We start from the raw sequence: 22,820 nt of genomic DNA, 5'->3' as shown, positions 1-22,820 counted from the left end.
TGTGCAGTTTTGGTCCCCTAATCTGAGGAAAGACATTCTTGCCATACAGGGAGTACAGAGAAGGTTCACCAGATTGATTCCTGGGATGGCTGGACTTTCATATTCAGAAAGACTGGATCAACTGGGCTTATACTCACTGGAATTTAGAAATTGAGGGGGGATCTTATTGAAACGTATAAAATTCTGAAAGGATTGGACAGGTTAGATGCAGGAAGATTGTTTCTGAATTTGGGGAAGTCCAGAACGAGGGGTCACAGTTTAAGGATAAAGGGGAAGCCTTTTAGGACCAAGATGAGGAAAAACTTCTTCACACATAGAGTGGTGAATCTGTGGAATTATCTGCCACAGGAAACAGTTGAGGCTGGTTCATTGGCTATACTTAAGAGGAAGTTAGATAAGGCCCTTGTGGCTAAAGTGATCAGGGGTATGGAGAAAGCACGTTCAGAGTTGGATGATCAGCCATGATCATACTGAATGGTGGTGCAGGCTCGAAGGGCCGAATGGCCTTCTCCCTTTTTCTTAACCAGATCGCCAATATCCCTTGAAACCCAAGGCTCCCTATGCCTGTTAACTTTGCCTTTAATCCTGGCAGGAACATGCAAACTCTGCACTCTCAAGATTTAGCTTCTGAAGGCCTTCCACTTACTGAACACATCCTTGTCAGGAAAAAAAAATCTTATCACAATCCACTCTTCCTAGATCTTTTTTCATTTCCACAAAATTGGCCCTTCTGCTATTTAGAACCTCAACTCGAGGACCAGGCCTATCCTTATCCATAATTAACTTGAAACTGATGACATTATGGTCACTGGACCCAAAATGATTGCCTACACATACTTCTGTCACCTGACTGTCTGGTTCCCTAACAGGAGAGCAAGTATTGCCTCTTCTCTCATAGTTACCTCCATATATTGATTTAGAAAACTTTCCTAAAAACATTTGACAAACTCCAAGTCATCTAGCCCTTTTACAGTCAATACGTGGAAAGTTAAAATCCCCTACTATTACAACTTCCTGTTTCTTACACCAGTTCACTATCTTTATACAGATTTGCTCCTACAATTCTCTCTGACTATTGGGCGGTCTATAATAGAAACCTTTTAGTGTGGTCACACCTTTCCTGTTCCTCAGCTCCACCCATATGACCTCTGCAGACAAGCCCTCAGGGCTGTCCTGTCTACGCACAGCTGTGATATTTTCCCTGACTAGTAATGCCACTCGTCCCCCTTTCATCCCTCCCCCTCTATCACGTCTGAAATTAACCAAAGGTGGGAGGTTATTTTGTTGTATTAATGTATTAAAAATAAATTATAAATTCTACCAATGGAACCACTTACTATAGGATTATTATTCAAAATAGGATCCAACAAATCAGATTCTTGCATATATGGAAACTTAGATAAATATTTTTGTAAAAAATGTCTAACCTGAAGAGGTTGCAGAAAGTGTGTACGAGAGAGAGACTATTTGCTAATTAACCCTTCAGAAGTCATCAATCGACCATCACAAAATAAATCTGCAAAAAGAAAACAGATCCCCTTAATCACTAAAAATTAAACAAGATTGGGAGAGAGAACTTAATATGACCTTTGTTAATGAAGATGGTCAATTCTTCTTCGATATGTGCCAATCACTGTTTAATTCAATTTAAAATTGTTCACTGTTACTATTTAATAAAGGAGAGACTATCCAAAATATTTCCTAACATAGACAATTATTGCGATAGGTGTAAAACTGAAGTAGCCACTTTTTCACATATGTTCTTTTCATGTTCTTCATTAAAATCTTTTTGGAAATCTTTATTTTCTACAATTTCTAAACTCCTGAAAATTAATTTACAACCTCATGTTCCCCTTCCTCTGCAAATCGAGTTTAACCACAGCCACCCCCCACCCCCCACCCCCGGAGCAGCACTGGCAAATCCACCCGCAATGATGTTAGTCCCCCTCCAGTTCAGGGGCAAACAGTCCCGTAGAAACAGGTCCCATCTTCCAGGGAACAAAGCCCAATTGTCCAGAAACATGAAGCCCTCCCTCCTCACCATCTCCTTAGCCATGTATTTAGCTGCACTCTCCGCACATTTATATTTACAGGGACTTTACTCCTGACACCGGTCCCGGGACCCGACCCATTTACAGACCCGGAGCTGAACCGGAGCAGATTCTCAGCCACTGGTTTTCATCCCAGGCCGCGAAGAAAGGATAAAGTTTCCCCGTGAATTTATTCCCAGTGAAGGTGTGGAGATGGGACTTGGTCTCCGCGTTGTAAAATGAAACTGTCCCGGACTCGTAACTGAGATAAACTCGCACCCTCCCGGGGATGGGACCGGCAGTGAGACGGGACTCAGGGGAGGGGGGACCACCGAACACGTCACAATCCCGATGTAACACGTCATAATACCGCCTGATGACCCAGAATCCGGTCTCCGTACTCAGACTAACCCCTCTCTTCCTCTCCACAGACTCTACAGCGACTCCCAGAAACCAGTCCCGATTCCCCGTCACCTCCACCTCCCAGTAATGTCTCCCCGATGTGAATCCCTTTGATCCCAGCACACAAGCCCAGTGTGTGAATCTCTTCCCGGTGTCAGGGAGATTCCTCCAGGTCACGGTCCGGGTCCATCTCACACTCTTCCGATCCTCAGACACCTCGAGATACGGACCCGCCGTTTCCACATCCAGGGTGACAGATACTGGGGGGAGAAGCAGAGAATTAGAGAGTCCCCGGGGATCGGGGGAAGACTCGGGAAGTGCGGCCCCGGGGACCAAGGGAAAGGCCGCAGGGCTTCAGGCGCGGTCGGGTGGCCGACACGAACCTTTCCCGTGGTTTCCCGCGGTCGAGGTCGAGGTCCTTCTGCAGCTAGACAGGGCCCTGGTGAGAACACTCCAAATTTGAGGAAGGACATTCTTGCTATTGAGGGAGTGCAGCGTACGTTCACAAGGTTAATTCCCGGAATGGTGGGACTGTCATATGTTGAAAGATTGGAGCGACTGTGCTTGTATACACTGGAATTTAGAAGGATGAAAGGGGATCTGAATGAAACATATAAGATTATTAAGGGATTGGACACACTGGAGGCAGGAAGCATGTTCCCGCTGATGGGTGAGTCCAGAACTAGAGGCCACAGTTTAAGAATAAAGGGTAGGCCATTTAGAACAGAGATGCGGAAAAACGTTTTCACCCAGAGAGTGGTGGATATGTGGAATGCTCTGCCCCAGAAGGCAGTGGAGGCCAAGTCTCTGGATGCATTCAAGAGAGAGTTAGATAGAATTCTAATAGATAGCGACGTCAAGGGATGTGGGGAGAGGGCAGGAATGGGGTACTGATTGTGTATGATCAGCCATGATCGCAGTGAATGGCGGTGCTGGCTAGAAGGGCCGAACGGCCTACTCCTGCACCTATTGTCTATTGACAAGACGAAAGCAGATGGACAACTAATGTCTCCCCAATGGTTTTCCACTGGACAGGGGAACCATCCTCCCTCACTCCTGCCTGTTGACCCCTGAAGTATTTTGTGTTTCCATGAGATCTCCTCTCATTCTTCGAAACTGGGAACAGAGAACATAGAGCAGTACAGCACAGAAACAGGCCCGTCATACAATGTTCACGTTTATTTGTTAGTGTGAAGTGGGGCAGTGTGATGGTTTGAGACAGTAAAGGAGGTGATAATGGGAACCAGTAGGGGAGAGATGAATGGCAGATTGAACCAGGAGGGGGAGGCGTGAACTGTGTGTGTAGACGTAATGAGAATCTAGAGGGGGAGAAGATGGCAGATGAGGATAACTTTGTCCATTTTCCCACAACCCCATCCCACACAGCCCCTCATTAGGACAGGTGGATGAATTTGCAGGAACCCTGAAGCAACACAGGTCCAGATGAAGTGTTTCAGTCTGAACCATCGACTGTTTACACTTTTCCATAGAAACTTCCCGGCCTGCTGCTCCCCCAACAATTTGTGTGTGTTACTCTGCTTTAAATATACTCAATTATTTGGCCTCCACAGCTGCCTGTGGCAGATTCACTATCCTGTGGATAAAGGAATTCCTCCTCATCTCTGTCCTAAATGGACATCCCTATAGTCGGAGGCTGTGCTCACCGTTCTCGACCCACCCACATCCTCCCAACATCAACTCTCTCCAGACAGGTGTCAGAGAGATCTGGCGAGACCCTTCATCAGGACCTGTGTAGCTTGGATTACCAGCATCTGCAGATTTTCTACTATTTGATTTTTAAACTTCTTGATTAGTCAGAGTCTCAAAAGTTATGGGAAGGAGGCGGGAGAATAGGGTTGAGAGGGATAATAAATCAGCTATTTTTCTAAACTCCTGTGAGTACAGGCCCAGAACCATCAAACACTCCTCATATGTTAACTCTTTCATTCCCAGTATCATTCTTGTGAATTTTCCGCACCCCCTCCAATGCCAGTACATGTTTTCCAATAGAAAGGACCCAAAACTGCTCACAATACTCCGTGTGGTCTGACCAATGCCTTATAAATCCTCAGAATTACATCCTTGCTCTTGTACTCTAATCCTCTCGAAATGAAAACAAACATTGAGTTTGCCAATCTTACCACTGACACAAACTGCAAGTTAACCTTCAGGGAATCCTGCACAAGGACACCCAAATCCGTTTGCACCTCTGATTTTTGAATTTCGTCCTGTTTACAAAGTTGTCTATGCCTTTATTCCTTTGACCAAAATCGTACCTGCCTAAGTTTGTACCTGTCAAACTCTACCTGTGCTACAAGATCCTTATTACGTATACCGGTGCATTCAAATAAGTCCATAAGACAAAGCAGCAGAAGCCGGCCAATTGGTCCTTCGAATCTGCTCCCCCATTTTATCATGAGCTGAACCATTCTCCCATTTAGTCCCACTCCCCCGCCTTTTCACCATGACCTTTGATGCCCTGGCTACTCAGATACTGATCAATCTATGCCTTAAATATACCCAGTGACCTGGACTCCACTGCCGCAAGAAATTCACAGATTCACCACCCTCTGGCTAAAAAGATTTCTTCGCATCTCTGTTCTGAATGGGCGCCCTTCAATCCTTAAGTCATGCTCTCTCGTACTAGACTCCCCCACCATGGGAAACAACTTTGCCACATCCACTCTGTCCATGCCTTTTAACATTCGACATGTTTCTGTGAGTTTCCCCCTCATTCTAAACTCCACGGAGTTCAGTCCAAGAGCGGTCAAACATTCCTCACATGTTAACCCTCTCATTCCCGGAATCATTCTAGTGAATTTTCTCTGAACCCTCTCCAATGTCAGCACATCCGTTCTTAAATAAGGTCCCCAAAACTGCACACAGTATTCCAAGTGAGGTCTTACCAGTTCCTTATAGAGCCTCAACATCACATCCCTGCTCCTATACTCTATACCTCTAGAAATGAATGCCAACATTGCATTCGCCTTCTTCACCACCGACTCAACCTGGAGGTTAACCTTAAGGGTATCCTGCACAAGAACTTGCAAGTCTCGTTGCATCTCAGAACTTTGAATTCTCTCTCCATTTAAATAATAGTCTGCCCGTTTATTTCTTCTACCGAAGTGCATGACCATACACTTTTCAACATTGTATTTCATTTGCCACTTCTTTGACAATTCTCCTAATCTATCCAAGTCTCTCTGCAGACTCTCTGTTTCCTCAGCACTACCGTCCCCTCCACCTATCTTTGTATCATCAGCAAACTTAGCCACAAATCCATCTATTCCATAATCCAAATCATTAACATACAACATAAAAGGAAGCGGCCCCAACACGGACCCCTGTGGAACACCACTGGTAACCGGCAGACAACCAGAATGGGATCCTTTATTCATCACTCTCTGTTTCCTGCCAATCAGCCAACACTCTATCTACGTATGTAACTTTCCCGTAATTCCATGGGATCTTATCTTGTTTATCAGCCTCATGTGTGGCACCTTGTCAAAGGCCTTCGGAAAATCCAAGTACACAACATCCACTGCATCTCCCTTGTCCAGCCTAGTTGTAATCTCCTCAAAAGATTTCAATGGGTTTGTCAGGCAGGATTTTCCTTTAAGGCAACCATGCTGAGTTTGGCCTATCTTGTCATATGCCTCCAGGTACTCCGTAAGCTCATCCTTGACAATTGACTTCAGAAACTTCCCAACCATTTCTCAAGCTAACAGGTCTATAATTCACTTTTTGCTTCCTTGCCCCCTTCTAAAATACCAGAGTGGCATTTACAATCTTCCCCTCCTCTGGAACCATGCCAGAGTCTATTGACTTTTGAACGATCATTGCTAATGCCTCCGCGATCTCCACAGCTACTTCCTTCAAAACTCAAGGCTGCATTCCATCTGGTCCTAGAGATTTATCTACCCTCAGACTATTCCGCTTCCTGAGTACTTTCTCTGTCGTAATTGTGACTGCGAACACTTCTCTTCCCTGACACCCTTGAGTGTCCGGTATACTGCTGATATCTTCCTCAGTGAGGATTCAGTTCCTCAGCCATCTCATTATCTCCTATTACAATTTCTCCAGCATCATTTTCTACCTGTCCAATATCCACTCTCACCCATTTTTCTATTCTTTATATACTTGGAAAAGCTTTTAGTAACTTATTTGATATTATTTGCTAGCTTCCTTTTATACTTCATCTTTTCCCCCTTAATGGCCTTCTTAGTTTCATTTTGTACGCTTTTAAATCTTCCCAATCCTCTGTCTTCCCACTAATTTTTGCTTCCTTGAATACCCTCTCCTTTGCTTTTACTTTGACATTGACTTCTCTTGTCAGCCACGGTCGCAACCATTTTCCATTTGAAAAAAATTCTTCTTTTTTGGAATATATCTATCCTTGCACATTCCTCACTTCTTGCATAAACTCCAGCCACTGCTGCTCTGCTGTCCTCCCGCTAGTGTCCCTTTCCAGTCAAATTTGGTCAGTTCCTCTCTCGTGCCACTGTAATTTGCTTTACTCCACTCCATCCGGGTCCTTTCACCCCTGCTATTTCTTAGCTCAACCCAGAAAGATTCTGCACCTTCCGATCCTATGTCACCTCTTTCTAATGATTTAATATCATTTCATACCAATAAAGCCACGCCACCCCCTATGCCTACCTGCCTATCTTTCTGATACACCGTGTATCCTTGGACGTACAGCTCTCAGAGACATGCATCCTTTAGCCACGTCTCAGTGATGGCCACAAAATTATACCTGCCAATCTGTACCTGTATGACAAGATCATCCACCTTATTCCTTATGCTGTGTGTATTTAAGTATAACACCTTAAGTCCAGTATTTGCTACTTTTTGCATTGATTGCACTGCAACTCATCCCAGTGGCTGCAAATTTGCCCCATCACCTGCCTGTCCTTCCTGACATCTTTACTGCTCACTATCTTAGATTTATTTCTGTTTTCTCCCTCCTCTACTCTATCATTCCAGTTTACCACCCCCCTGCCAAATTAGATTAAACCCTCCCTAACAGCTCTATTAAACATTCCCACTATGGTTCAGGTGTAACCTGTCCTTTTTGAACAGGTAATAGCTCCCCCGGAAGAGATCCCAATGATCCAAGAATCTGAAGCCCTGACTCCTACACCAGTCTCTCAGCCACGCATTCATCAGCCTGATCCTACTATTCTTGCCCTCGCTAGCACGTGGCACAGGCAGCAATCCTGAGATTACTACCCTGGAGGTCCTGCTTCTCAGCTTCATTCCTAACTCCCGGAAATCCCTCTTCAGGACCTCCTCCCTTTTCCTCTCTATATCATTGGTACCAACATGTACCAAGACAGCTGGCTGCTCGCCCTCTCCCTTCAGGATATTCTGGACCCGATCCGAGACACCCCGTACCCTGGCACCTGAGAGGCAGCACACCATGCGGGTATCTCTACCAGGCTCACAGAATCTCCTGTCTGTTCCCCTGACTATGGAATCCCCTATGACTACCGCATTCCTCTTCTCCCTCCTTCCGTCCTGCACAACAGCGCCAGGCTCAGTGCCAGAGACCCGGTCACCGTGGCCGTCCCCTGTCAGGTCATCCCCCTCAACAGCATCCGAAACGATATACTTGTTGCTGAGGGGGACAGCCACAGGGGTGCTCTCCAGTATCCGGGCATTTCCCTTCCCTCTCCTGACAGTCACGCAGTTTTCTGACCCCTGTAGCCTAGGGATGACTACCTCCCTGTAGCTCCTGTCTATCACCTCTTAATTTTCTCTAATAAGCAGTAGGTCATCAAGCAGCAGCTCCAGATCCCTAACACGGTCTCCGAGGAACTGCATCTCGGTTCACCTGGTGCAGATGTGGCCATCAGGGAGGCTGGAGGTCTCCCAGGATTCCCACATCTGATACCCTGAACAAAGCACTAACCCTGCAGACATGCTACCTAATTCTACAGGAATGAAACAAAGAAAGATAGGTCTACTCACCCACTTACTTCACCAAACACACAAACTTTTTAAACCGTTAGCTAATGTGCCCTCTGTTCCCCCGTCCGTCCGGGCCGATTTGCCAAGGGGAGAAAAAGAGTTGGTGCCTCGCTATCGCCTCTTCCCGTTACCGCCTAAGCCCGTTGAGCCAAAGCCCTACACTCTGCTGCCACCCACTCCGCTGCCCGCTGTATAGGGTGGTCATCTTTTTAAACTCTCTGCGCTGTCCTGTGCAGTCTCGCCGTTCTTCTATGCAAAGTTTTTTTTTACACTGTCTTCCTTCAGAATTTAGCTCCCACGCCGCCCTTCTTGTCCCAATCTAAAAACACACCTTCCTGTATTCATCAGCCTATTCCACACTGTCCACATGAAATTCAGCAAGGCCTTTGATGTCGATGATAAACCACACTTGGAGCATTGTCTGCATTTCCGGTTCCCGAATTTGGGGAGGATGTCATTACACTGGGCAGGAGGCTTCAGGAGGATGTTACCAGGACTGGGGGCCTGGGTTAAAATCAGAGAGTGGATAAGCTTGGGCTATTCAGCTGTAGTGTAGGATGTTCAGGAATGACCCCTTATTGAGGTAAATAATTCATAAGGAGCTTAAATAAAGTTTCTTTTTCCAAGAAATGAGAGTACAGAACCAGATGCCTCAGATTGAAAGTGAGACGGGAAATTTTTCTGAGTGGTCTATCGGGTAACATTCTCACAGAGAGGGAGGTTGGTAAATGGAATTTGCCCTCAAACGCTGAAGAAACAGGTAAAGATAAAATATTTTAAAATAAATTTTGGCAGGTACACAGATAGGAAATGGTTAGAGGGATGGGGGGGGGGGCAAACACACACAAATGGGCCATGCTCAAGAAGACATCTTAGTCTTGCAGATTGATGAAGTGGGCCGTGAGTTCAACATCAATCAAACCCTCCCAGATCATCCTCCTGAGGAATCTCACCCCGGAGTCTGTCTGTGAAGTGTTGATGTGACGTCACGACAGAGGGCAGCTCAGTGCCACAGAACAGACAGACTGGGTAAGGACGGCAGGTTTCAATCCTAAATGGGAATTTGTGCCTATTTCTGTGGCCGTGTGTCACACTCTGATAGTATATCTGTGTGTGTGTGTGTGTGTGTGTGTGTGTGTGTGTGTGTGTGTGTGTGTGTGTGTGTGTGTTGATTGTGGTAAATATCCGTGTGGTGTGTATACACATTGAAGGAGAGTGTGCACATTGAGGAATTTGTATGTTACAGTGTGTGATAACATGTCTGGTGTGTGTTGACAATGTGTCACACGTGATTGAGTTGCTTAATGAATAAATGACTGTCTCTGAAGAGATTGGTTTCCAGGTTACTGAGGGAAATAACAACGTACATTGCTGAGGCTCTGACTACAATCTGCCAGTCCTTCCTGTGTATGTGTGTGAGGGAGCTTTGCCAGGCCGGTTATGTTTTGTGTGCTTCTCCCGAGATGAAATCTTGGCCCATGTCAATGCTTGTTGGTGTGTCCGAGCTCATTATCACAATGCTTCAATGTAGTGGTCTGATCACCATAAGACATAGGAGCAGAATTAGGCCGTTTGCCCATCGAGTCTGCTCCGCCATTCAATCATGGCTGATCCTTTTTTTCCCCTCCTCAGCCCCTCTACCTGGCCGTCTCCCCGTAACCTTTGATACTGTGTCCAATCTAGAACCTATCAAGCTCTGCCTTAAGTACACACAACAAATTCCACAAATTCACCAGCCGCTGGCACAAATTTCTCCGCATCTGTTTTAAATAGACCCCCCTCTATCTTGAGGCTGTGCCCTATTGTGCTAAACTCCACCGCCATGGGAAACATCCTTTCCACATCTACTCTGTCTAGGACTTTCAACATTCGAAAGTTCTCAATGAGATCCCCCTCATCTTTCTAAATTCCAGCGAGTACAGACACAGAGCTATCAAACGTTCCTCGTATGAGAACCCTTTCATTACTGGAATCATCCTTATGAAATTAACCTTCTGCAATGCCAGCACATCTTCTCTTAGACGAGGAGCCCAAGTTCACAATACTCAAGGTGAGGCTTCACTAGTACCTTACAAAGCCTCAGCCTCACCACTGTGTTCTGCAGAATGACTGCTAAGTCCATTCTGAACTCAGCTCTTTGGGTTTTCTCCCCATTTGAAAAAAAAACCTGCACATTATTTCTACAACCACAGTGCATGGCCGTGCATTTTCCAACATCGTATATCATTTGCCACTTCCCTTCCCATTCTCCTCATCCAAGTCCTTGTCCAGCCTAACTGTTTCCTCAACACTACCGGCCCCTCCACCAATCTCTGTATCATCTGCAAACTTGGAAACAAAGCCATCTATTCTAGGACAAGAGGGTATGAGTTCAGGATTGAAGGATGTCCTTTTAGAACTGAGATGTGGAGAAATTACTTTAGTCAGTGTGTGGAAAATCTGTGGAATTTGTTGCCACCAGTGGCTGTTAAGGCCAAGTCATATTTAAGGCAGAGATAGACAGGTTCTTGATTAGCCAGGATATCAAAGGGTATAGGGTGAAAGCAGGGGAGTGGGGACGACTGGAAGAATTAGATCAGCCCATGACTGAATGGTGGAGCAGACTCGATGGGCTGAATGGCCCTTTTTCTGCTCCAATATCTTATGGTCTATTCCATCAGCTAGATCTTGATATATAGCATAAAATGAAGGTGTCCTAATGCTGACTGCTGTGGAACATGAGTCACTGGCAGCCAACCAGAAAATGATGCCTTTACTCTCATTCGCTGTTTCCTACCAATCAGACAATGTTCTAACCATGTCTGTAACTCTTCCGTAATACCCTGGCCTCTTAACCTGGTTACCACCGTCATGTGTGGCACCTTGTCAAAGGCCCTCTGACATTCCAAATATACAACATACACTGCATCCCCTTTATCTATCCTGCTTGTAATCTCCTCAAAGAATCCCAACAGGTTTGTCAGGCAGGATATTCCCTTAATGCAGCCATGCTGACTTGTCCTATCTTGTCCAGTGTCACCAAGTATTCCATAACCTCACACTTAACAATTGACTCCAATTTCTTCCCAACCACAGAGGTGAGGCTAATTGGTCAATAATTTCCTTAATGCTGCCTTCCTCCTTACTTAAAGGGCTAAGTGACATTTGCCATTTTCCAGTCCTCTGGCACCATGCCAGGGTCTAATGATTTTTGAAAGATCATTTGAAATGCCTCCACAATGTCCACCACAACCTCTTTCAGAACACTGGGGTGCAGTTCATCTGGTCTGGGTGACTTATGTACCTTTAGGTCTTTCATCTTTTTGAGCACCTTCTCCCTTGTAACAGTAACTGCACTCACTTCTCTTCCCTCGCACCCTTCAACACCGGACACAGCGCTGGTGTCTTCCATGGTGAAGACTGGTGCAAAATATTTGGTTCATCTGCCATCTCTTTATCCCGCGTTATTATATATCCAGCCTCATTTTCTAGCGGTCCTATATCCACTCTCATCTCTGTTTTATTTTTTTTACAATACTTGAAAAACAATTTGATATTGTTTGCTATCTTGTTTTACAAAGACAGGTGTATAAAAAGGGCCTGAAGGATCTTTTGAGATCAGAGTCACCCCAACCACAAACTGTACCAGTTGCTAACATCCGGGATACGGTACCGCAGCATAGAAGCCAGGAGCAACAGGTTCCAGGACAGCTTCTTCAACCAGGCCATCAGACTGATTAACTCGTGGGGACCTAACTGGATTTCTATGTTATATTAATCAGCCCGTTGGACATATTATTCATCATTAATTACTATAAAATTCACATTTAGACGGAGATGTACCATAAAGATTTTTAATCCTCATGTATATGAAGGATGTAAGTAATAAAGTCAATTCAATTCAAATCAATTTCTTGTTTATTTTTTTCATCACAATCATTCTTTTAGTTCCTCTCTGTAGATATTTAAAAGCTTCTCAATCCTCTATCTTCCTATTAACTTTTGTTTAGTTGTATGCCCTCTCTTTTGCCTTTACATTAACTGGTCTTCGCTTGTCAGCCACGGTTTTACTATTTTGGCATTTGAGTATTTATTTATTTTTGGAATACATCTATCCTTCACCTTTCTCATTTTCCCAGAAACTGACACCATTGCTGCTCTGCTCTCATCCCTGCCAGCATCTCCTTCCAATTTGCTTTGGCCAACTCCTCTCTCAGACCACTGTAATTTCTTTCACTTCTTTGAAATTCTACAATGTCAGACTTTAATTTCTCCTTATCAAATATCAACTTGAACTCAGTGTTGTTGTGAGCACTGCTTCCTAAGGTTGCTTTTAACTACTCACCTCTGGTTCAATACATTGTCCTTTTTATCAGCCTTTTCTATTTCCAGTTGTAATCTCTAGGCCTCAACCCACTGACTGTTGGGTGGCCTGTATATGACTGCTGTCAATGTCATTTTTACTTTTGCAGTTCCTTACCTCAACCCACAAGATTCATCATCTTCCAATCCTATGTCACATCTTGCTGCTGATTTACCAGCAGAGCCACACGACCCCCTCACCCGACCTTCCTATACCACTGATACATTGTGTAACCTTGGACATTCAGATCCCAACTACAACCATCCTTCATCCACGATTCCGTGATGGCCACAACATCATACACGACAATCTGTAATAGTGCAACAAGATCATCCACCTTATTTCTCATACTCCATGCATTGAGATATAACACTTTGTGTACTGTATCTGCTACCCTTTTTGATTCTGCATCCCTAATGCACTGATACTCACTTTGCTGGCTGCAATTTTCTCTTCGCATCTGCCTGACTGCATGCTATCTTTTCATTTTACTATCAGTCCTATCTTTTCACTCCAGTTCCCGTGAACCCCCCCCCCCACCAAATTAGTTCAGACCCTCCCCAACAGCTCTATCAAACCTCTCTGTGAGAATATTGTTCTCCCTCGGGTCGAGGTGCGACCCATCCCTTTTGAACAGGTGATTCCTCCACCAGAAGAGATCCCGATGATCCAAGAACCTGAATCCGTGTCCCCAGCACCATCTTCTCAGCCATGTTTATCTGTCAAATTATCCTGTTTCTACCCTCACCAGCACGTATCACATGCAGCAATCCAGAAATTACAACCCTGGGGGTGCTGCTTCTGAGCTTTCTACCTAGCTCTCCAAATTCTACTTTCAGGACCTCTTTGCTTTTCCTTCCAATGTCATTGTCCCAAAATTTACCAAGATATCTGGCTCGTTTCCCTCCCTCTCTAAAATGCTGCGGACACGATTCGAGGCATCCCTGACCCTGGCACCCAGGAGGCAACATACCATTCGGGTGTCCCGTTCACATCAATAGATTGTCCTGTCTGTTCCCCTGACGATTCAGTCCCCGATCACGACCACTCCCCTCTTCTGCCTCTAACAACAGTGAGAGATGCTGATCCGGAAGGGGAAAGACCTGTGTCAGTCAGAGTCTGCACTCACAGCGCACATGAAGGACTTGTGTATTTTCCTGACAATCCCTGTCACCACACTGATACCTGCTTTTATCCCCTACAATATTATCATCAGTATTAAGTTCCCAGTTCCTCTGGTAGATCCAAACTCATGTCCTGGTGTGTTAGTGCATTTGCCTGGGATTGGAACACAGTGGTTCATCTGCCAGTCCCGTGTATTGGTTGTATTGTGACCCTGTGCTGGTATGTTCAGGGGTCTGACATCTCCAGCTGACCATGCGACAGTGATGCCTCCCAGCCAGTGGGGTTGATGTGAAATAAACTTCAGTTCCCCTTCAGCCCAGTATTACAGACAATCTTTGCCTCAAATTGGAGCTAAATTGAGCTTCATAAATAAGGAGAAATGAATCTTTGTAAGTTTTACCTCGATTAATAGCATCAAGCGTTTCTCTCAGCACTGTGTTCAACAAATAGAGGTGATCGAATTTTTCAACCGATAGGGTCTCATCTGTCACTGATAATTCCTGGATATCATCATTAATCCTGTAAATATTAAACTGCTGGTTATAAATTACTATTCTGAACTATTTTGCAAATCCATTCAGGGTTTCAGTAAATAGCATGTCCTACCTCCTGTTCCGACGAGCTTCCTCCTGAAATAAATAAAACACAAATCTGATTAGACTTGGACTTACTGTCCACATTCTGAATTTCATCCAATCATTACAAGGTGTTGAAAATTCCCACTCCCTCAATCACTCATACACACAGACAATACAGAACCATGGGGTAAATGACAGGGAAAGTTTCTGAATGTCAGACCATTACTGAGAGGATGAAACTTACAGGGAAGACAGGACTGGCTGTGCATTATCATCTGGATACGACGTCAGGATGATAGGATGGAGGAATTTAAGATCAGTGATGGATTTAATTGTGTGCAGTTGGGGAAAGTACCTCTATTTATGGGGAGATGTAATTCCAGATGGATTTTAACACATTTCACAAGAAATTTAGTGAAGAGGATGTGGAACTCAGTGCCACAGGAGTGGGTGAAATGGAACAGCAGAGATTGAATGTAATGGGGAGGCTGGATAAACACGTGAGGGACCAGAGATTTTGGGGCACTGTTGCTGGTTGTGGTGAGCAAGTGGCAGGAGGATTGTGAAGCAGGGAAATTGAGAGGAGAAAATGGGCCGAATGGCCTGGTTGTGTTTTGAACGATTGAATGTTCATTTGAATGTTATCTGTAAAAGTAAAGAGACAATAATAGTTTCCCTAATCTGATGGAAACCAGATACAGAAGATAAGTCTGATGTGTGGGTCAAATTCTTTACTCTCACTGATTGACAAAGAGACCCTCACACCAACCGCACCAAACACACTCACAGCCTGTGACTGGAACTGGGTGTTAATGGGAGTTTTAGAAGACACTAAACGTAGAATTAAGGACATAGTCAGCAGCTCTGTGTTATGAACAGAGTAAATAATTTCAGAGAAATGTGCATTCCGTCCTGGGATGTACACAAGTTGTGGAAGTCCAGTTTTGGGACAATAGACAATAGAGAATAGGTGCAGGAGTAGGCCATTCGGCCCTTCTAGCCAGCACTGCCATTCACTGTGATCATGGCTGATCAAACACAATCAGTACCCCATTCCTGCCCTCTCCCCATATCCCTTGACCCTGGGATATATAAGAGCTCTATCTAACTCACACTTGAAAGCATCCTGAGACTTGGCCTCCACTGCCTTCTGGGGCAGAGCATTCCACATATCCACCACCCTCTGGGTGAAAAAGTTTTTCCACACCTCTGTTCTAAATCGCCTACCCCTCATTCTTAAAATGTGGCCTCTGGTTCTGGAGTCACCCATCAGCGGGAACATGCTTCCTGCCTCCAGCGTGTCCAAACCTTAATAATCTTATTATTATAAGACAATAACAACCCTGAATAGTTGCATCAATTGTCTGGTGAGAAACAGTTTACTGCCATTTGTAAATGCTGTGTGTAGGGGCAACACATCTGTTTTCTGTCTGCATTGTATTCTGTGTTACTTGTTTATTATGGTAACTCGTCACGTGAGTGGGGACGTGGTAAAAGTGAAGGGAAAAAGTTACACATCTGTACTTTGTTCTGGGCAGTTTTGAGCTGGGGACGGGCGGATGTCATTCTGTTCTTGACCGCTGTGTTGCAGCTTACTTCACAATGAATTACCCTGAAGTTTCATCGCTTTAAGATTGTATTTTGCTGATGAAGGACTGAAAGTGTATCTTGGACATTTTGAAATGTCATTATTGGAGTGATTGGAGAACCTTGTTCCTCACCTTGAGAAACATCACACTGTCTTTTTGATCCATCTGTTCCTTTAACTTTGAGATTTCCTCCTGAATAATCCTTATATTCTCTTGAATCTCCCGAAGATTTTTCTCCATTGGATTGAGAATCCTCTTCTCTTCTTCCCTGAGTTCCCTGAGTAAGCTCTGCTCTTTCTCAGTGATAATCTGGCGCAGTTCAGCAAACTGGGATGTGATGTGGGACTGAAGGCTGTGTGACTGTTCCTGTCGAATGAAAGGTGAAAATTAATATACTGCATTGCTGTGCTCTGTTTCCTTTTGTCGTTCAGTTCAGTCTGTTAGAGTCCATGCTACTTTTGAGGGCATTCCCGTCAACACCATTCCCTCACGTTTTCCTGAAACCTATTCTCACTTATTGACCCATAAACTCCCATCTGATTCACGCACATGCTCCCCACCTTTACAGGGTTAACAGTAATTAGCCATTCATCCGGCATGTTCTTGAGATGTGTCGGAATCTCTCGTTGTCACAGGGGGAGCATGCAAACTCCACACAGACAGCACCAGAGGTCAGGATCGAACCCAGGGCACTGGAGCTGTGATACTCGGCTATTCTGCATTAAAGGGAGCAAAACTCGACAGTAAAATCAGAAATTCCGCTCAGGAAGCCTCACCTGAACTCCGGAAATCTTCTCTTTCTGTTGCTGCTCCTTTTCCTGGAAGTCTAATATCTTTTTTGTGAGAGAGTCTAAGGAAGATTTTAGCTGATCCTGGAAGTCAGAGAGTGAAGGAAATAGAAACAAAGATGCATCAAAAGAAACAGGTGATCAAACCCGATTATCACACAAAATGCCGGAGGAACTCAGTGAGTCAGGCAGCATCTATTCAGGGGAAATAAACAGTCAGTGATTCGGGATGAGACCCTTCATCGGGACTGGGAAGGAATGGTACAGAAGCCAGAATGAAAAGGTTGGGGATGAGAACCGGCTGACAGGTGACGGGTGAGACAACGTGAGGGGGAACGTGGGGGAGGGTGATAAAGTGAGAAGCTGAGAGGGGACAGGTGGAAGAGGTAAAGGGCTGGAGAAGAAGGAATCTAATCGAGCATGGAAGAAACGGGAGGAACTGGGCTGTTTGCGGCCCTGAATGGTGACGAGGGAGGAGGGTAGGAGTCAGGTGTAGCACTTGTCCCACTTGCAGGTGTCACTGCCAGGAGGGAGATCAGTCGGGAGGAGCGAGTGGATCAGGGCAATACAGTACGTAGAGCGCGATCTGTATAGAGAGCGGAGAGTTCTGGGGTGTGGACGTGGGCTGTTGGATGGAGATTTGCTAGAATCCCGTTGGAGATGGCAACATGTGATGGTATGTAGGACAAAGGAAATGCGTTAAGTATTAAATTAATGTTAGTTTTACCGTGTAGATTTTAACAGCTTCTTTAATCGGCCTGAAGCGGTGCTCTCTGTGTTCCTCCGCCACTGCACAGATCACACAGATCAGTGTCTTGTCCGTTACACAAAACAGCTTCAGTTCTTCCTCATGTTCCTCGCAGTGACGTTTACTTTCCTTCCCTTTCGGATACAGGTTTAGATTTCGAGCTTTTTCAGCCAGATTTGCTAAGGCCCGATTCACCCTGAGGGTGCGGTCAGCAATCACCTCTCTACATTCCGGGCAGGAGTTTCTCCGCTCCCTTTCCCAATACCGTGTGATACAAGAGCGACAGAAGTTGTGTCCACACTCCAGTGTAACCGGATCGGTGAAGAAATCCAGGCAGACAGGACAAATTAGCTCCTCGCTCAAACTCTCGGCCGGTCCTTTCGAAGCCATGTTAACTCCCGACACTTCCTGATTCAGAATGCTTTCACTTTCGGGGAGCTAATGATCCCCTGCAGCACTGAGATTGTCCACTACGCGCGCTGTAGTCTCATGGAGTGAACATTATGTTGCTCTCTGTGGGAAGGAATTGTGGTAATTTCCAGATCAGTGGGGGATCAGAAACAGATTAAGCAAGTCAGAACAGAATGAAAACTCAGCCATAGACTGCCTAAGCCTGGATACGAAAGTAGAAGGGTCATGCATGAGGCTAGCAACCCCATCCCATAAAAACCCTGTGTGACAAGAAATGTCAAATGAATCTCCAAAGGCCCCATCCCTGGGATCAGAAGGACCATCCCCGGGTTCAGAAGGACCATCCCTGGGATCAGATAGACCATCCCTGGGATCAGAAGGACCATCCCTGGGATCAGACAGACCATCCCTGGGATCAGACGGACCATCCCCGGGATCAGAAGAACCATCCCTGGGATCAGACGGACCATCCCCGGGATCAGAAGGACCATCCCCTGGGATCAGAAGGACCATCCCTGGGATCAGAAGGACCATCCCCGGGATCAGACGGACCATCCCTGGGATCAGAAGGACCATCCCTGGGATCAGACGGACCATCCCTGGGTTCAAAAGGACCATCCCTGGGATCAGAAGGACCATCTCTGGGATCAGACGGACCATCCCTGGGTTCAAAAGGACCATCCCTGGGATCAGACGGACCATCCCTGGGTTCAGAAGGACCATCCCCGGGATCAGACGGACCATCCCCGGGATCAGAAGGACCATCCCCTGGGATCAGACGGACCATCCCTGGGATCAGAAGGACCATCCCTGGGATCAGACGGACCATCCCTGGGTTCAAAAGGACCATCCCTGGGATCAGACGGACCATCCCCGGGATCAGACGGACCATCCCTGGGATCAGACGGACCATCCCTGGGTTCAGAAGGACCATCCCCGGGATCAGACGGACCATCCCTGGGATCAGAAGGACCATCCCTGGGATCAGACGGACCATCCCTGGGTTCAGAAGGACCATCCCCGGGATCAGACGGACCATCCCCGGGATCAGAAGAACCATCCCTGGGATCAGACGGACCATCCCCGGGATCAGAAGGACCATCCCCTGGGATCAGAAGGACCATCCCTGGGATCAGAAGGACCATCCCCTGGGATCAGACGGACCATCCCTGGGATCAGAAGGACCATCCCTGGGATCAGACGGACCATCCCTGGGTTCAAAAGGACCATCCCTGGGATCAGACGGACCATCCCTGGGTTCAGAAGGACCATCCCCGGGATCAGACGGACCATCCCTGGGATCAGAAGGACCATCCCTGATATCAGACGGACCATCCCTGGGTTCAGAAGGACCATCCCTGGGATCAGACGGACCATCCCCGGGATCAGACGTACCATCCCCGGGATCAGACGAACCATCCCTGGGTTCAGAAGGACCATCCCTGGGATCAGAAGGACCATCCCCTGGAAGACGATTGAGGTCGTGTGGTGAAAAAAGAAGCCACAGGGCCGATCAACCCGGGCCCTGGATTGGGGTCTCTGGCGAGCTGCTGTTGGCGACCTGTAGGCGTGATGGGCTGAAGGAGAAGCAGAACAGAAATGAAGCCGGAGAGATTAGCCCGGTTCAGTCTGTAATGTAATGTGCTGTAGATTTCTATGTTTCTGTATGAACTCCTAATCTTCTAAAAAGGCAAGGATCAGGCATCCTGACTGACCATCAAATTCTCTGATTGTATTCCTGTCTGCATGAGAATGGGCAATTTCTGTCTTTAATCAACCTGTGACTTGGCTCAATTTGTTCTTTGGTATTATTTCAAGTCCTGTTCATGTCCCACAACACTGCAAAGAGCACTTGTTCCTACATGTCTAATTCTGGAGATGTTCTAATTCCTTGGATTCCCTCCTCCTAGCTAATTGACAATGATAAACCCATTGATGGCAATGGCACTTTTGTGATGTGAAAGCCATAACTCAGCTGGCATCGAGGACAAAGCTGTTTTGCATCCATCTTTACCCAGAGAGAACTAAATCTGACGGAAGGATTATTTTTGCCATACAGCACTAAAAGACATTTTTACTGATTGGAAGGGAGACTTTTCATCCAAGATTAACTCGGAAATATATTTTTGTTCCGAGTTTCTAATCCTTGCATGTATACAGCTGGACCTTGGCAATGTTTGAGAGAGACGTTCGCTCACATTTCCTCTGACTGTACCGGGACAACGCTCGCAGAGTCACGCATGGCTGCCTCTTTACCCAGAAGGCTCCACGAACGAGAAAGCTGCAGTCCGCCATCGAAAGATCTACGATGCGCATGCGCCGCAGAGATGGCGGCGGCTCCAGCGCTCATCAGCTGACCCGGGTACGGATCGTGGGGCTGAGGAAGAGGGAACGGACCGGGGCTGTCCTGGGATGCAGGACCAGTGCGGCAGGAGCTCACGGTAATAACCCTTCAATCGCGTTTCTGACACCGGAGATTAAATCCCGCCCGGAGACCCTCCTACCTGCGGCCGGTCCTTCTGATCCTCTCGTCTACTGAGCGCACGCGCAATATTCGGGATGGCCTCCGACCTCCGCGCATGCGCATGCGAGTAAACAGGAGGAGATCTGCAGATGTGGAAATTCAAATCAACAGACGGGAAATGCTGGAGGAAAATCAGAGGGGCCGACAGCAACTTTGGAGAGCAGAGAACAGTCGGCGTTTCAGACCGAGACCCTTCTTCAGGACTGGAAAGGAAGGGAGGGAGTAAGAATGTGAGGGAAGGTGAGATGATAGTGTGAACAGAAACGTGGACAGGACAGTTCTTTGTGGGTCTCCAGTACCACTCATCACCACTTCCGGCAGAGAACCACCGGGTGTGCAAACTGGGTTCTGTCTGTCAGGAAGGCAGTAATCCAGGAGTCAGTGAGTTTCTCTACGCCCATCCTTTGCAGCTTGTTGCACTGAAGACGCGACTGGATCGTATTGAAGGCACTTGCGAAATAAAAAAAAGCAATTCTCACAATACCAATGTGAGTGAGCTCGTTGCAACAGGTAGATTATGTATCCACAACCGCATGAGATTGGTAGGCAAACTTTAGAGCATCCAGGGTAAGTCAGAACCAGCCTCTCGGTCACCTTCATCACATGAGATGTGAGGGCAGTTAGTCTGTCGTCATTAAGTTCAGATGGAGTCGCCTTGTTGAGCAAAGCTACCAAGCAGGAAGTCTTCCACAGCACCGTTTATTTTTTTCCTGACTCAGTCTCAGTTTGTAAAGGTGAGACAAAATACCAGAGAACAGACTCACACAGGCCTTCAGTGTCCTGGGGCTGATACCGACAGGGTCAGCAGATATAGTCTCTCTGGCTGTCTCCTACCCTGACCAGTCACTGTCAGACAGGTCAGCAGATGTAGTCTCTCCGGCTGTCTCCAACCCTGACCAGTCACTGTCAGACGGGTCAGCAGATGTAGTCTCTCCGGCTGTCTCCTGCCCTGACCTGCAGTCACTATCAGATGGGTCAGCAGATGTAGTCTCTCCGGCTGTCTCCTACCCTGACCAGTCACTGTCAGACGGGTCAGCAGATGTAGTCTCTCCGGCTGTCTCCTGCCCTGACCTGCAGTCACTATCAGATGGGTCAGCAGATGTAGTCTCTCCGGCTGTCTCCTACCCTGACCTGCAGTCACTGTCAGACGGGTCAGCAGATGTAGTCTCTCTGGCTGTCTCCAACCCTGACCAGTCACTGTCAGACGGGTCAGCAGATGTAGTCTCTCCGGCTGTCTCCTACCCTGACCAGTCACTGTCAGACGGGTCAGCAGATGTAGTCTCTCCGGCTGTCTCCTACCCTGACCAGACACTGTCAGACGGGTCAGCAGATGTAGTCTCTCCGGCTGTCTCCTATCCTGACCAGTCACTGTCAGACGGGTCAGCAGATGTAGTCTCTCCGGCTGTCTCCTACCCTGACCTGCAGTCACTGTCAGACGGGTCAGCAGATGTAATCTCCCAAGCTGTCTCCAACGCAGGAGTATTGAGAATCGATTCCTGAACCTCGTGCCAGTCAAGTATTTATAATGGCCACTACATCATAATTCCACGTGTGTATCCAAGCTCTCAGTTCATCACCTCTGTTCCCGATACTTCTTGCATTGAATTACACGCACTTTAGCCCTTCTACCTTACTAACTTTACACCCTTTTTCCTGTTTTTCTTTCCTCAAAGCTTCTTTATATGTTGGATCTGGCTATTTCTCCATGCACTATATTTGCAGTTCTCACATGACCTTTATCCACCTCCACCTCACTATCTGCTCTAACACTCTGGTTCCCCTCCTCCTGCAAATCTAGTTTAACGCCCCTCCCCGGAGCAGAGGTAACAAGCCTTCCGGTAAGGATGTTAGTCCCCTCCCGTTCAGGTGCAACCCGTCCCGTCGGAACAGGTTCCACCTTCCCTGGAACACGGCCCAATTATCCAGAAACTTGAAGCCCTCCCTCCTGCACCAACTCCTTTGCCAAGTATTTAGCAGCATTATCTTCCTATTTCTAGCCTCACTAACACGTGGCAGATGTAACAATCCTGAGATTGCAACGCTGGAGGTCCTGTTCTTCAACTTTGCACCTATCTCATTAAATTCTCTTTGCAGGACCTTCTCCTTCTTCCTATCCACGCCATTGGTCCCTACATGGACCTCGACATCCCTCCTGCGAATACTGAGAACTCGGTCCGAGATATCGCGGACCATGGCTCCAGGGAGGCAACAGACCATCCGGGATTCTCGATCTCTTCCACAGAACCTAGAATCTGTCCCCCGAACTATCGAATCCCCTATCACTACTCACCTCCTTCCTTTCTGAGCTGA

At 46.7% G+C, this 22,820-nt stretch overlaps 1 protein-coding gene across 1 annotated transcript; it reads right to left on the bottom strand.

The window, feature by feature from the left end:
- Positions 1–1,977: 1,977 nt before the first annotated feature.
- Positions 1,978–20,511, bottom strand: LOC132385949 (nuclear factor 7, brain-like). The gene is made up of 7 exons (XM_059958181.1): positions 20,491–20,511; positions 17,555–18,088; positions 16,816–16,911; positions 16,172–16,405; positions 14,479–14,501; positions 14,273–14,391; positions 1,978–2,692 (listed from the first exon to the last, which is right to left on the bottom strand). Exons 2-7 carry the CDS (start codon positions 17,963–17,965, stop codon positions 2,133–2,135), a joined length of 1,443 nt encoding a protein of 480 aa, XP_059814164.1. The 5' UTR covers positions 17,966–18,088; positions 20,491–20,511; the 3' UTR covers positions 1,978–2,132.
- Between the last annotated feature and the right edge of the window lie 2,309 nt (positions 20,512–22,820).

This window comes from Hypanus sabinus (assembly GCF_030144855.1).
Source record: "Hypanus sabinus isolate sHypSab1 chromosome X2 unlocalized genomic scaffold, sHypSab1.hap1 SUPER_X2_unloc_7, whole genome shotgun sequence".
NCBI lineage: Eukaryota > Metazoa > Chordata > Chondrichthyes > Myliobatiformes > Dasyatidae > Hypanus > Hypanus sabinus.
The sequence above is the reverse complement of the archived record's forward strand: the minus strand, read 5'-3'. Positions and strand labels throughout refer to the sequence as shown.